General features: G+C 37.3%; 2 protein-coding genes across 2 annotated transcripts; both read left to right on the forward strand.

Annotated features, from left to right (window-relative positions):
- Nucleotides 1–2182: 2182 nt before the first annotated feature.
- LOC127995840 (DNA-directed RNA polymerase II subunit RPB11-a) lies at nucleotides 2183–4106 on the forward strand. The gene is made up of 4 exons (XM_052591902.1): nucleotides 2183–2347; nucleotides 2861–2950; nucleotides 3044–3218; nucleotides 3673–4106. The coding sequence occupies exons 1-4, from the start codon at nucleotides 2295–2297 to the stop codon at nucleotides 3706–3708; spliced, it is 354 nt and encodes a 117-aa protein (XP_052447862.1). The 5' UTR covers nucleotides 2183–2294; the 3' UTR covers nucleotides 3709–4106.
- A 664-nt stretch (nucleotides 4107–4770) lies between these two features.
- lrwd1 (leucine-rich repeats and WD repeat domain containing 1) lies at nucleotides 4771–11845 on the forward strand. Its single transcript, XM_052591900.1, has 15 exons — nucleotides 4771–4848; nucleotides 5362–5443; nucleotides 5587–5821; nucleotides 5946–6065; nucleotides 6169–6312; nucleotides 6749–6847; nucleotides 7302–7778; nucleotides 8261–8476; nucleotides 9094–9301; nucleotides 9386–9458; nucleotides 9564–9704; nucleotides 9812–9915; nucleotides 10238–10396; nucleotides 10796–10905; nucleotides 11219–11845. Exons 1-15 carry the CDS (start codon nucleotides 4836–4838, stop codon nucleotides 11366–11368), a joined length of 2331 nt encoding a protein of 776 aa, XP_052447860.1. The 5' UTR covers nucleotides 4771–4835; the 3' UTR covers nucleotides 11369–11845.
- Nucleotides 11846–12287: the final 442 nt, after the last annotated feature.

Below are 12287 nucleotides of genomic sequence, written 5' to 3' on the forward strand. Positions count from 1 at the left end.
AAAAACTGCTAATCATTAACACTTTTGTGAAGATTCCTTGTAAATCATGCAAAAGGTAGTGACATTTTTCAAAAGGCGTTACCACATAAATATAATTATAAATTAAATATAATCATAAAAAAGTGAAGATTTTAGTAATTTTTGAAGTCCCATCAAATGTGGAAGTTGTGAAAGTCTCGTGGTCTGCATGATTTCTTTTTGACATTGTCCCACATAAACACCAACACTTCTTTTGCTTTTTTTGATTGATGTCTGGACTGTTTGTCTTCTAACTTCTCGTTTCCCTATCTCCCATGCATTTTCCTTGTGACTTTGTGTGGGTGATAACATCACTTTGTTGATATTAGGCTGTCATCAGAGATCATTACGAATCATTTTCGGACAAAAACTCAATATTATTTTATTTATACAGTCTCCTCCTGATACAATGTGGCAGCTGAGTAACTTTATAACTATTAACTATGGAAACAGGTGAATCAAGAAAACAAACGGTGAGATTGTGTAGCAAATATCTCACTGCTTTAGTCTTTCCCAGACAAGAAACTGTAACTAGACAGTGCTTGTATTGCAACTTTTGACTGATTACTGTGAAGAATGAGTAATAACCTCTAAGAACTGCTTGCATTGAGGACTAATTTGCTTTAATGACTAAATAGAAAAGTAATCTCAGTTATCTAATTTCTTCAAAGGACAGTTTCTGAATTGCCAAATCACAGTTTATATTTTACTCACAGAATTGCAAAAGATGTGACTCAACGAACTGCAAAAAGTGTGAATCATGTTAGTAAAAGACTAATACTTATTGGTAGTATCCTTATAGCAGTTTCTTAATCTTCTGACAAAAGACTTCTCTTCCTTCCACAGACAGTCTCTATGTAACACACAAATATCTTGCAGGAAGTATCTTGAGTTCCTTTTTCAAACACAACGAATCAAAATCAAGAAGACATTCTGACTATATTGTATAAAATAGTATGTATTATGTTACAGTTTATGGCACACACTCACACTATTCTTGAATCTTCTACAGAGCAGCATGGTGGGGGGTCACAAGTTCACTGAAGAGCAAGGAACTGTGACAGAGTCAAGAACCTATGCATGCAACACTTTCTCCAATATATCAGCATTACACCAGCCAAGTCAAGCTACTGGGATGTGCATCTACATGTTATTATGTATTTTACAGAGAATTTTGGAGATGGATGCCCATGCTTTCATCCATGAATACATTTATGTGGATGAGGTGGGCTTCAATCTCAGCAAAACCGGAAGAAGCGGAAGAAATGTCATTGGAAAAAGGGCAATTGTCGATGTCCCTGCAGCATGGCGGAAACATTACAATGTTTGCTGCAATTACACAGAATGGTGTCCTGCAGCATCATGCCAGACTTGGTCCCTATAACACTGATCACATCATACGTTTTCTGGATGCTGTTTGTGATATTGTTCAAGGTCTACAGAATGAAGACCATCATCTGGAATAATGTCAGCTTTCATCGTGCCCATCAAGTCCAAAACTGGTTTGTTACTCATTCCCATTATTCTGTTGTCTACCTGCCTCCATACTGACCCTTTCTAAACCCTATGGAGGAATTTTTTCTCCACATGGTGCTGGAAAGTGTATGATCATCATCCTTATGTCAACGTGACACTTCTCCAGACAATGAAAGAGGCATGTGGAGTTACTGATGCTGCCTCCATCCAAGGTTGGATACGCCATACAGGGAGGTTCATTTTTCAAAATCTCTCTGACAATTACTTTCGATCTTGTACGGAAATGTCCATGAGCTCGTGAAAGAAGAGCTTTAGGTTTTGAATTACTGTGTACAATGCTGAATTGCTTTGGCAATATATTTGTCATGCCAATAATAAAGCACCTAAACTGTGCAACTCTGTGTGTGTGTGTGTGTGTGTGTGAGAGAGAGAGAGAGAGAGAGAGAGAGACCCATGACTGAGAGGATACCCAGTTACAATTCAAAAGTTAAAGTTAAATTATAGACATATTAAGAATGAACTTATTGTTGAGACTGTTTGCCGTCTATAGTCACAAATAATAAGTTCAGCATAAAATGGTTACAATAAAGAAAAGTAAAGGTTGACATATTGGTATCTATGTTGAAATCTATAAAATATAGGCTATGTTCAGAGAAAGCGTTCTTTTCATAATTTATCTACGGCTCCTCGTTGCCCTCCAGCGGTCTTCACTCGACACTGCACTGAAGAGCTGACGTCTAATGCGCATGCGCAGTGCAATGTGCGTCCATTAGCAGCGTCGCTACTCGTTTTCAAACAGGATGAACGCGCCACCGGCATTCGAGTCCTTTTTGCTATTTGAAGGAGAAAAGAAGTAAGTGCAATACAACGCAGTCTTTAATAGTAACTGATACTAACTGAACTGACTAAAACCTGTAATGAAAGAAATTCATTTAGGTGGTATTCGAGAGTTAGAAGTGTTTAGCTTGTTGGCTAACGACAAGCAGTGTGCATTACAAGCATTACACGACTTAATTGATACTGCCCTTTAACTTAACAAATACTTCACTGCGCATTTATTTTACAAGCTATACACTAGACTTGAATATATATATATATATATATATATATATATATATATATATATATATATATATATATAATTCTCTCTTTCTCTACACACACACACACATACAAATGTAAATACATTGTTTATGATTCATAAACAAGCGGTTATGGACCTGGTACCGCCGTGACATTTTTAGTATCATGTAAATAACTATAGTGTATGTATAAAAGTATCACCATCACTGTCCCATAACAGTACAGTTTGTAAAGGGAAGTAACAGCATAATATTACTGTTCAACTTCTTTTTGTTTTTTACAGGATCACAATAGTTAAAGACACCAAGGTGCCAAATGCATGTCTGTTCACTCTGAATAAAGAGGATCACACACTGGGGAACATCATCCGGTCGTAAGTGCACAAGCATCCGATGGCCAAATGACTCGTATATGTTGTGATTACAGAGTTGGTTTTTCTATTCATCCTATGACATGTTTCCATAAGACAACTGCTGAAGGACCCTCAGGTGCTGTTTGCTGGATATAAGGTTCCTCATCCTCTGGAGCACAAGATAGTGATCCGTGTTCAGACGACACCAGACTACAGTCCCCAGGAAGCCTTCACGAATGCCATCACTGATCTGATCAGTGAACTGTCCCTGCTGGAAGAGCGATTCAGGGTGTGTGTCATATACATAGTCTGTTTCAGTTCAGCAAGGGATGACAAGATTTGATTTATAAGTGAAATTTGCTAGGCCAAGCATCACTATTATTATTGCTAATACGTACAGTAAGGGATTTAAACAACCTATAACTAAGTTGGGAACTTCAGTGAGTAAGGCCTGTTATATTCGGTGGGATAATGTTATGTTCATGGGATAATTTTATGTTCATATCAACAATACACCATATTGATTTTTTTTTTTTTTTTTTTTTACTATTTTCCATTGCACTGAGAATAAAGCTAAATATTTAGCTTTATAATATTAGAGGGCACATGTTGTGAATTAGGCATTTGAAGTTTCATAAGTCGTCTCCTGTTTGTGTAAGTACAAATGATCCACACGGAGAACTGTTGTGTGAAGGAGTCTGGATTTTATATTCCAGAAACTGATGTGGCTTTTTTCATTTTAGGTTGCCATCAAAGACAAGCAAGAGGGAATAGAATGAAGACCGTCACACTCCATTGGATGACAGCTAAGCTAAGACACAATGGACTCTTGAACTGGGTCTCTGTGATGGGCTTCAATACGCCTATTGATTTATTTTCATTAAATATTATGAGGTCAGTTGACAAGCTCTCATAATAAATAGTAAAAGAGATTTTGAACAGCCTCTAACAACACTGAGGTTAGGTCTATGGACTTCTTCCTCCAATTTTGGTTTTCTAACAGAGGATGTTGGTATAATGAAACAATGAAATCTTCAACATTCTTCAAGAATATTTCACCGCACACTTAATTTATGTACAAGGAAATAATTTCCTCTTCAGTGTACCACTTAATTGGGATGTTTTTTTTTTTTGTTGTGTGTTTTGTTTTTTAATAAATGTTTTTTTTTAATTGAAATACATTAACTTGTATTTATTTGAATCTTAACATTGTGGCTTTATTGTTTCATGGGTTTGTGAAGCTCGTGGATTTCAATATGGGAACTATTTAGGATCTTCATGGGGGAGGATACGCATTAAAGTGATGCACAAATGTAGCTTAAACTCCACTGGACAGATGTAGGGTATTAACTGTGGTTGAAAAGGAATAAGATCATGTTTGAGGTGCGAAGCGTTGGAGCCTGAACAACATTTACTTCAGAAGAATGAGCTGGTGATTCAACAACAATATGAAAAGCACTCGTCTTGACATGGATTTTGAGCTTAAATGAGCTGACTATACTGTCGCCATCATAGCATTTGAATAGGGTCCTCCATAAAATGAAATCTGATTAAGCTTTTTCTTTTTGCCCAGACTATTGTGTTAACATGTTAAACACACTACCGTTAAAAAAAAAAGTGTTTCCAGTTAAAATTGTTCGTGAAATAATTATTTCATGCTCACCAAGGCTATATTGGAAATTTGCTCATTAGTTGAAAACTATATTTTATGAATATAAATATATATGGTAACTGGACCTTCAGATTTTCTCACTGCAGTGCCACACTCAAAATGGCGGAATGGTGGCGCCAAAACCAAACTTTACGTCAAAAGCGGTCAAAGTTCATTTGTATTTTCCCGGGAAAACGTTTTGCCGTTCTAATCCACGTGACTGCGAGTACTGAATATTTAGATCTCTTGCCCCGCATGTACATTAGAGGTAAGTTGTGTAAACAAACTTTGATTTAATAAACCTAAATGCAATTGTACAAAGAACATGCAGTTACGAATTTAGCAGCCAATTGTCTTAACCAATTAATAAATACGTAACGTTATTAAGAAAATGAACCCAACGTTTAAATATCTTCATCATTGTGCTTTCAAAATTGCGTTTAGCGTCATTTTACTTCTTTATTAATGTACAAATTGGTTTCGGATTTATAACCACACATTTTCTTTGTTTATTTAGCCCTTTCCAGTATTTACAGGATGCAAATTATGTTTCTCTCTAGTCTCTACAAAAGTTTCAGGGCGATCTCCTGTGTTTAGAGCCCCTATAGGGCGTGAATAGACCATTTGTCCTGTATCATTACATAACAAAACCAGGTGCATTGTGGATCTGACACCTAAACATCCAATAGCAAGAGTTTTAGTACGTCTCTGAAACCTGTTGTCGACACAGCCCACCTTTAAAAAGGCCCTGATTATAGACACAATACTCACACTTTCACAGTCATGGAGAAGATAACAGAGAAGATACTGCTGGAGAAAAGCTCTCCAAAGACCAACAAGTTGGAACAGATCAAGATCCTCAAGTAAGAAAGTCATTTGTGTGTCCTAGGCATGATGTTATGGTTTTAAAGAATAGAAAACACTATTTTAATGCCCTTATGTTTAAAAACTGAATTGCTTTTAATGTTGCTCTAATATATACTTATGTAATCTCTGTTCTGCACAGTCTCTCACGCATGGGACTGAAGAGCGAGGATCTGCCTGTTCCTCTGCTATCTAAACTGTGTAGTCTGGAGCAGTTGGATTTGTCTGGGAACATGCTGCAGGAGATTCCTAAAGGCCTCCATCTGCCCTCTCTGAAGATCCTTAACTGCTCAAACAATGATCTGGAGGATGTAGTGTCACTGGAAGCCCTGAGAAACATAGAGGAACTCCGACTAGAGGACAACCTCTACCTCACAGTGAGAATCATGCTCTGAAATTCAATCCTCACATTGTCAAAAATCAAGTTCAAGTTTCATCAATAGTATCTTCAGTGGCATTTTAGACACTGTGGGTCATGTTGTGTCTATGAATTGTTTTTAGGTCAATGATGAACACAAAGTGATCTTCCTGTTACCTAAACTGAGAATGTTCAATGGGAAGGATATTAGCTCCACGGCGCATCATATCCGCCACGGCAGCACCGAGATCCTCGGGAAGAGGGTGAGAACTGACTCTTCCTCTTGTCACTTTCAACCCTTGACCACAGCGAAAACCATTTGTCTCTGCCATGTTTCTTAAATCTGCTTTTTTTGGTACCGTTTAGGTGATTGGTGTGTGGGAACGAAGCTTCAGTCTCCCTGATCCCATTACAGCACAAAGTCTGGCTGCTGTGGAGAAGCGCTTTATTGCTGCCTGTGCCCAAATCAAATATGGTCCAAATTCCTTGAGTGAATACACAAAGTGGAGGGTGGGTACTCTAGCGTGAATATTGTGTATGATATAGATTTTGCATTCATAGAGCTTCTAAAATGTTCTGACTTCACTCAGAGGATCATTTGTCCTTTATTTTGGCTCAATTTCTAAATTGCCTAATGGGTTTACGCTTTATTTTCCTATTGACATGCTCTCTACAGTTCTCATATTATCTATGTATATGTGTTTGAATTCCTTTGACCGTTCTCTGTAGATCCCATCTTGGACTCCATGATTGGTCGCTTTATGTCAGTGTCAATGCCAGCACACTTTTGGTCTACTACAGCAAGTTTGAAAACATAGTCAAAACCCTGACATTTTAGGCAATTTAGAAAACCTGGCCAGCACATGTCCAGGAAAAATATGTATGAAAAGATATATGATCACCTTACTTAAATTTGCTTGCATTTCACCTCATTCCTTTTTTTTAGGTTGAAATGATTGCAAAGGAATATTTGAAGTCACTGACATGCAGTGAAGAAGAAGAAGGAGGTAAAGTCACAGACACAACTCCAACAAAGGAAAATGAGGTAAAGCCATCAGCATAATTTTGTTTAGTGACATATTTGATACATCAGGCTTGTGTGGTTCATTATAGTGTGATTATAAGAGAACGTGGAGCTTTTAACTTTTTAATTTTGTTCAGTGGTCAAAACTGAGAAAAACTTTGGTGCAGTTTCTGAATATACATTATGTCCAAAAAGCATGATCAAATTCTGCTATCTTGTAGTGAAAATCAATGATTTTTAGATTTATACTAAAAGGCCATACAAAAGTATAACATTTAAATCAGACGACAGAAAGCAAACAGAAGATTGTGTATAACAGGTTGTCAAGCTAAGTTTAGAAATTTGCATGATACAGTAGGCTTGATATGGCTATAATACTTTCTTCCATCCTGACTTAAGGATGTATCAAGGGCACCTTTTAAAAACGTTTGTGACTCTAATTGCATTAAATAATTATTTTTTTTAAACAACACAGACTCGCGCAGAGAGAAAAACTCGTGATCTTGGTGGTAACAGTATCACAAGTCCTCAGAAAAGAACCAGAAACAACTCCGAGGTGGCAGCAGAGGCCAGTCCACGAAAGTCGAGTCGCCTGGCGAGTGCAGCTCCAGTTGAGGCTAGTCCACGAAAATCCACGCGTGTGACAAGTACTCCACAGAAAGCTGGCCCTATAATGTCCAGCCCGAGAAAGCACACCAGGATGACCAATGCAGGCACCCCAGAGGGGAGTCCAAGGAAATCAAGCCGTCTAGAAAATGCTGGCAAAACTGAAAGCCCCAGGAAGGCAGCAAAGTCAGTCATATCTACACCCACATCAAGACCAGCTAAAGATGAGAACCTGAGGAAAACGGCTAAAGATCAGACCACAAGTCAACAGAGCAAACCCAAAACTGCCAAAACAGAAAACAACACTCCTCGGAAAACTGCCAGTGCCAAACTCAAAGTTCCTCAGGTGAGTCAAAGACATGACGCTTTTTTTTTTTTTTCTGTATATGTCGAATCAGAAATATATTGACAATGCATACAGTTACTTGAATATACATCTATGACAAAATAACGAAAAACTAACTATATTCATTTTCATTTTTATATTTTTTTGGAGACATGAAATTAAAAAGTCAATAAAAAAGGCTCAGTAAGTAGGTTGGCATAATCTGATATTGTTATCTGAGTAAAGATAAAAATCATTAATTTCAGAAAAAACTTTTCTGAAACTTTTTGTCCATTAATGAACATTCTGACTAAGGTTTGTGTCTAAACAATTAGCTTATTGTGCCAGACTATTGTATTTGCTTGTGAATTGTCACTGAATCACTCTTAAGTTGTGGATTCCTGCTGTTGCTTTTGCTGTATTTGTATTCAGTTTTCTGTTGATTGCTCGTTGCTCAGTCATTAGCGGATCGTTAATGGGCGTCTCTCTCCCTTCGGTTACAGGAGCCGGTGAGTCTGCAGCCGGTGCATGTCTTGCAGTGTCACAGTCGACAGGACAGTCCTGAGGACTTCAGCACTCAGCTTTGGGCCTGTGCCTTTGAGCCCCCGCGGGAATGTAGCGGTGGGTCTCGGACAGTTGCCACATGTGGAGGAGAGACTTTGTGCGTGATTGACTGCGAGTCGGGACACGTGCTGAAGAAATACAAGGTTCCTGGTGAGGTGAGTGCAGAGAAGTTCTGAACCATATCTCTGACCACCAGGTGGCTTAGTTGTGTTGGCCAATCAGTTTTCTGTATCACATAAATGATGCATGCAATGTACTGGATATTCAGATTTCTGCTGTGCACATGTACCTCTACATGCATCTAATGAAAATATTCCATATGGATTGAATACCTAGATGACCTAACAAAACCAATATTGATTTTTATTTTATTTTAACGCAGCATATTTTATAATGTAATTATTTTGTTTTTAAAAATATTAGTAAAACTGATTATTCGATTGGTCAATTTAATATTACTGGTAGTTGACATATTTGTATATTTAATATTACTGGAAGTTTTTTCGAAGAACTTTGTGGCACCACAACAGCTAAAATGTTTGCATAGTGCCTACTTTTTTTCCATATACTATTTAAAAAAAAAAAAAAAACACAATGTGTATTATGTACTGTATGTAGTGAGATTCCATTCAGTGTGTGTTCTGTTACGAACATAGCTTCTGATGCCACACAATCCAGTGGCCTGCTCTGCAAGAGTTAAAAGCAAACAGGCTGCCTTTGACTGGCATCCAGTGGATGTAAATTGAATGTTACATCCCCTGTTGTCTTGTAGGAGTTCTTCTCAATAGCATGGTCCACGGTGCTGATGTCCAGGACTGGTGGCTCTGGCCGGCCCTGCAATATCCTGGCAGCTGGGGGTAAGAGGGGTCTGGTGAAGCTCATCCATCCCCGAGTCAACCTGGCATTTGGAGAGTTTCGTGCCAGTCGACGGGCCATTTCCATCATGCGCTTCAGTCCACGAAGCGCTAGCTTCCTCTTCAGTGAGTGAAGCAATCAGTGAACAGTGAGACTTCAGTGGAGCTATATAGATGTAACTAACTAAAAACCTATATTTTTATTTACAGCTGGGACATATGAAAATAAGATCTTTTTGTGGGACATTGGTGGACTGGATCGTGATTACAACTTCAAAATAAGGTTATTTATTGTTCAGAATTTTTAAAAATTCATTTACAATGTGCTGCTTATTTTTTTCTTTACATTTGCATTCTTACAAACTTTTTCACTTGTATATTTTTGCAGTAAGCTGCTAGTCCTGGAGACGGGCTCCACTCCTCTGCATCTCTCTCTGCCCCCCTCGTCTCCAGACACACACCTCCTCTCAGGCTGCGATGACGGCCTGTATATCTTTAACACCGAGCTCAGCAAAAACACGCAGAAAAGGTTTGAGTTCTTCACCAGTTCAGAAATGATCATCATCCCTCTGCCGATTTATCTGTGCGTCTTGTCAAAGAAAAAAACACTTGATTGTAATTTGCATGTTTTTGTAGAAATGAGGAGATGGAGATTGTGTTTCCAGTTTACAAGAAAAAGGACAAGAAAAACACCTACCGGACTATAGATGGACTGAGCTTCCTCTCAGATGATATAGTGGGTGAGTAAACAGGAAGAAAAATGTAAGACTTGTTGACCAAATAATATATATAACCTAAGCTATAATGCTAATAATAATAATAGTTACTATATATATATAAATATATATATATATATATATATATATATATATATATATATATATATATATATATATATATATATATATATATATATATATATATAGTGTAAAGTCTTATATGTACATTTTTCATTTAAAATTGTGCCTAGTATAAAGTTAGACTTATTCTCTATGAAATTTTCTCTCAACAGATTCTTGCCTTTGTTTTGTCTGATAATGAATGTTGTAATTTTTCCCCCAGCGTCCAAGAGCCACATGCAGGGCTCTATCTACCTGTGGAGCTGGAGAGCCACGCGGGCCTCCTGGAATGGCAGAAAGAAAGAGGTGGCAGCTGTCGTTCTGGCTGAACTGCAGTGGTCCAGCACGGACATCCCATACCTGTCTCTCAGCACCTGTCCAGGTATTCATCATATGTGTCTGAAAAGTCATAAAGTAGGGCTGCACAATCAGTCGTATTTTAATTGTGATCATGATTATATAGAATACCCAAGACGTGTCACTCCTATAGTTCTTAATAGGGAAAAATGTAACTCTCGATATGGCCACTCACAATTGTGATTACCATTATTTTGCACAAGCTTTTATCTTTCCTTATCATATGGAAAAATGTAAATGTAGCACAAAAAAAAAAAACTTTGAAATATGCTGACTCAGTCTAGACAGTGCTGATTAATAATGAACCAAATCACTGGCGAGATTTCTCTGCATTTATGCAGATTCAAACAGCCCAGAAATATGACTTCAGATAGGCAGAAAATCTGAAAGCAACACTGATGTGTGATTGTTTTTTTTCTTGTAGGATATGGTTATGTGGTGTGTGGGGATGAGCAAGGCAGGCTGTGGATGTACCATATCACAGACACCATGATGGAAAACTTCAAGAGTGGAAAAACAATCTCAGCCACTGAGGTAAGTTAACCATTGCTGCATGAGAGATAGTGGATGTGGTAATGCAAGGTTTGGATTGGTAATCAATGATAATCTTGCATTTGGCATGTATTCACAGTTTTATTTATTTCACTTTTTTTCTGTCATGCAGAAAAGATGATAATCCACTTCAAATAATCTGACATTTTATCTCTCACTAAAATAATCCAGTTAGCTACAGGATTGAATCCAATCCTATCTTTTCAGCATGTGGGCCCCAGAGGACTGGTTGCTGTTAGTGTTTGAAAACAGAGCTCCTGGATCTCATTGTCCTCTTATGCTCTTGTTATTTCAGGTGCTGGAGTGGCCATCACCGGTTCGAGCTGGAATGGGTGCATTAGAGGGGCCATCTATTAACAGCATAGCCATGGATCCTGAGCTACATTACTTAGTTGCCCTTACTGACAAGAACATGGCTGTGGTTTGGAAGAGAGAGAGCCGATGAGCATGAAGAGTTGTTCAGTTGCTGGCAGTATTTCTCCTTATTTCTTTGTATTTCTGGACTGAATTTGAATTGAGATCATGGTTTCTGTGAGGAGAGCCGTTAAAAAGGAAATCGATCCGCATACTTCACCTATTTTAAAGACGTATTGTCTCAAAGAGACAGAGGAAAAACTAAAGTAGCCATCATGTAACTTTTTCTATAACACTGACTAGTTTTAGTAGGTGAAAGGCAATTGTTGTAATCTCCTTTCATAATTTTAATTCTTTCAGTGTTTTGTTTTAGTATTTTAAACATTTTCTACCAAACATATTTCAGAGACTGTCAAGATTGTTCAAAAAATGACCTCTTATGTTTTTGTTTTAAAAAATGGTGTTACGCACCATTTTCTTATTTAAATTATTTTTATTCATTCCTCACTCTTAGTTGTAAATGTGAAATGTCAACAAAATGACAAACCATATAAAACTGTGATCCTTGGTTTCATTTGTTATCCCGTTTTTGTTAATTTAGTGCAGTTTTTAGTAGTTTGGTGCATTAAGATTTTGTTGCTACAAACAAATAGCTGTTTATCCTGTTTAACATATAGATAAGACCCAAGTAAAAAAACAAAAAAAGTATTTGAAATGCATTTAGTTTTGTGCTAAGTATACTACAAATACTTCTATGTGCTTAATAAAAAAATATATACTGCAATTGTATTAAGTCTGCTAAATTGGAAAAACTAATTTTGTGCTTAATGCAATTTAATTGTGTGGAAGTAGTGCGGTTATGTTTTTCTTTAACCCAGCTGAGATGTGTGCCCTTTCACAGTTGAGAGAAGTATGTCTTTTGAATTTTTATTAAGTTTAATAGAATGAATTAAAACAAAATGCAGAATTTCAACTGTAATTTGAATCTATGGAATCAGATTCAAAGAAAT

This window comes from Carassius gibelio, chromosome A5 (genome assembly GCF_023724105.1).
Source record: "Carassius gibelio isolate Cgi1373 ecotype wild population from Czech Republic chromosome A5, carGib1.2-hapl.c, whole genome shotgun sequence".
Classification (NCBI taxonomy): Eukaryota; Metazoa; Chordata; class Actinopteri; order Cypriniformes; family Cyprinidae; genus Carassius; species Carassius gibelio.

Excerpts from the sequence above, each read along its gene's own strand:
- LOC127995840 (XM_052591902.1), top strand. The coding sequence starts at position 2,295 with ATGAACGCGCCACCGGCATTCGAGTCCTTTTTGCTATTTGAAGGAGAA. Across the intron at positions 2,951-3,043 it reads CTGGGGAACATCATCCGGTC|ACAACTGCTGAAGGACCCTC; the intron begins GTAAGTGCACAA and ends TGTTTCCATAAG. Across the intron at positions 3,219-3,672 it reads TGCTGGAAGAGCGATTCAGG|GTTGCCATCAAAGACAAGCA; the intron begins GTGTGTGTCATA and ends TTTTCATTTTAG.
- lrwd1 (XM_052591900.1), top strand. Across the intron at positions 9,705-9,811 it reads AGCAAAAACACGCAGAAAAG|AAATGAGGAGATGGAGATTG; the intron begins GTTTGAGTTCTT and ends ATGTTTTTGTAG. Across the intron at positions 10,397-10,795 it reads GTCTCTCAGCACCTGTCCAG|GATATGGTTATGTGGTGTGT; the intron begins GTATTCATCATA and ends TTTTTCTTGTAG.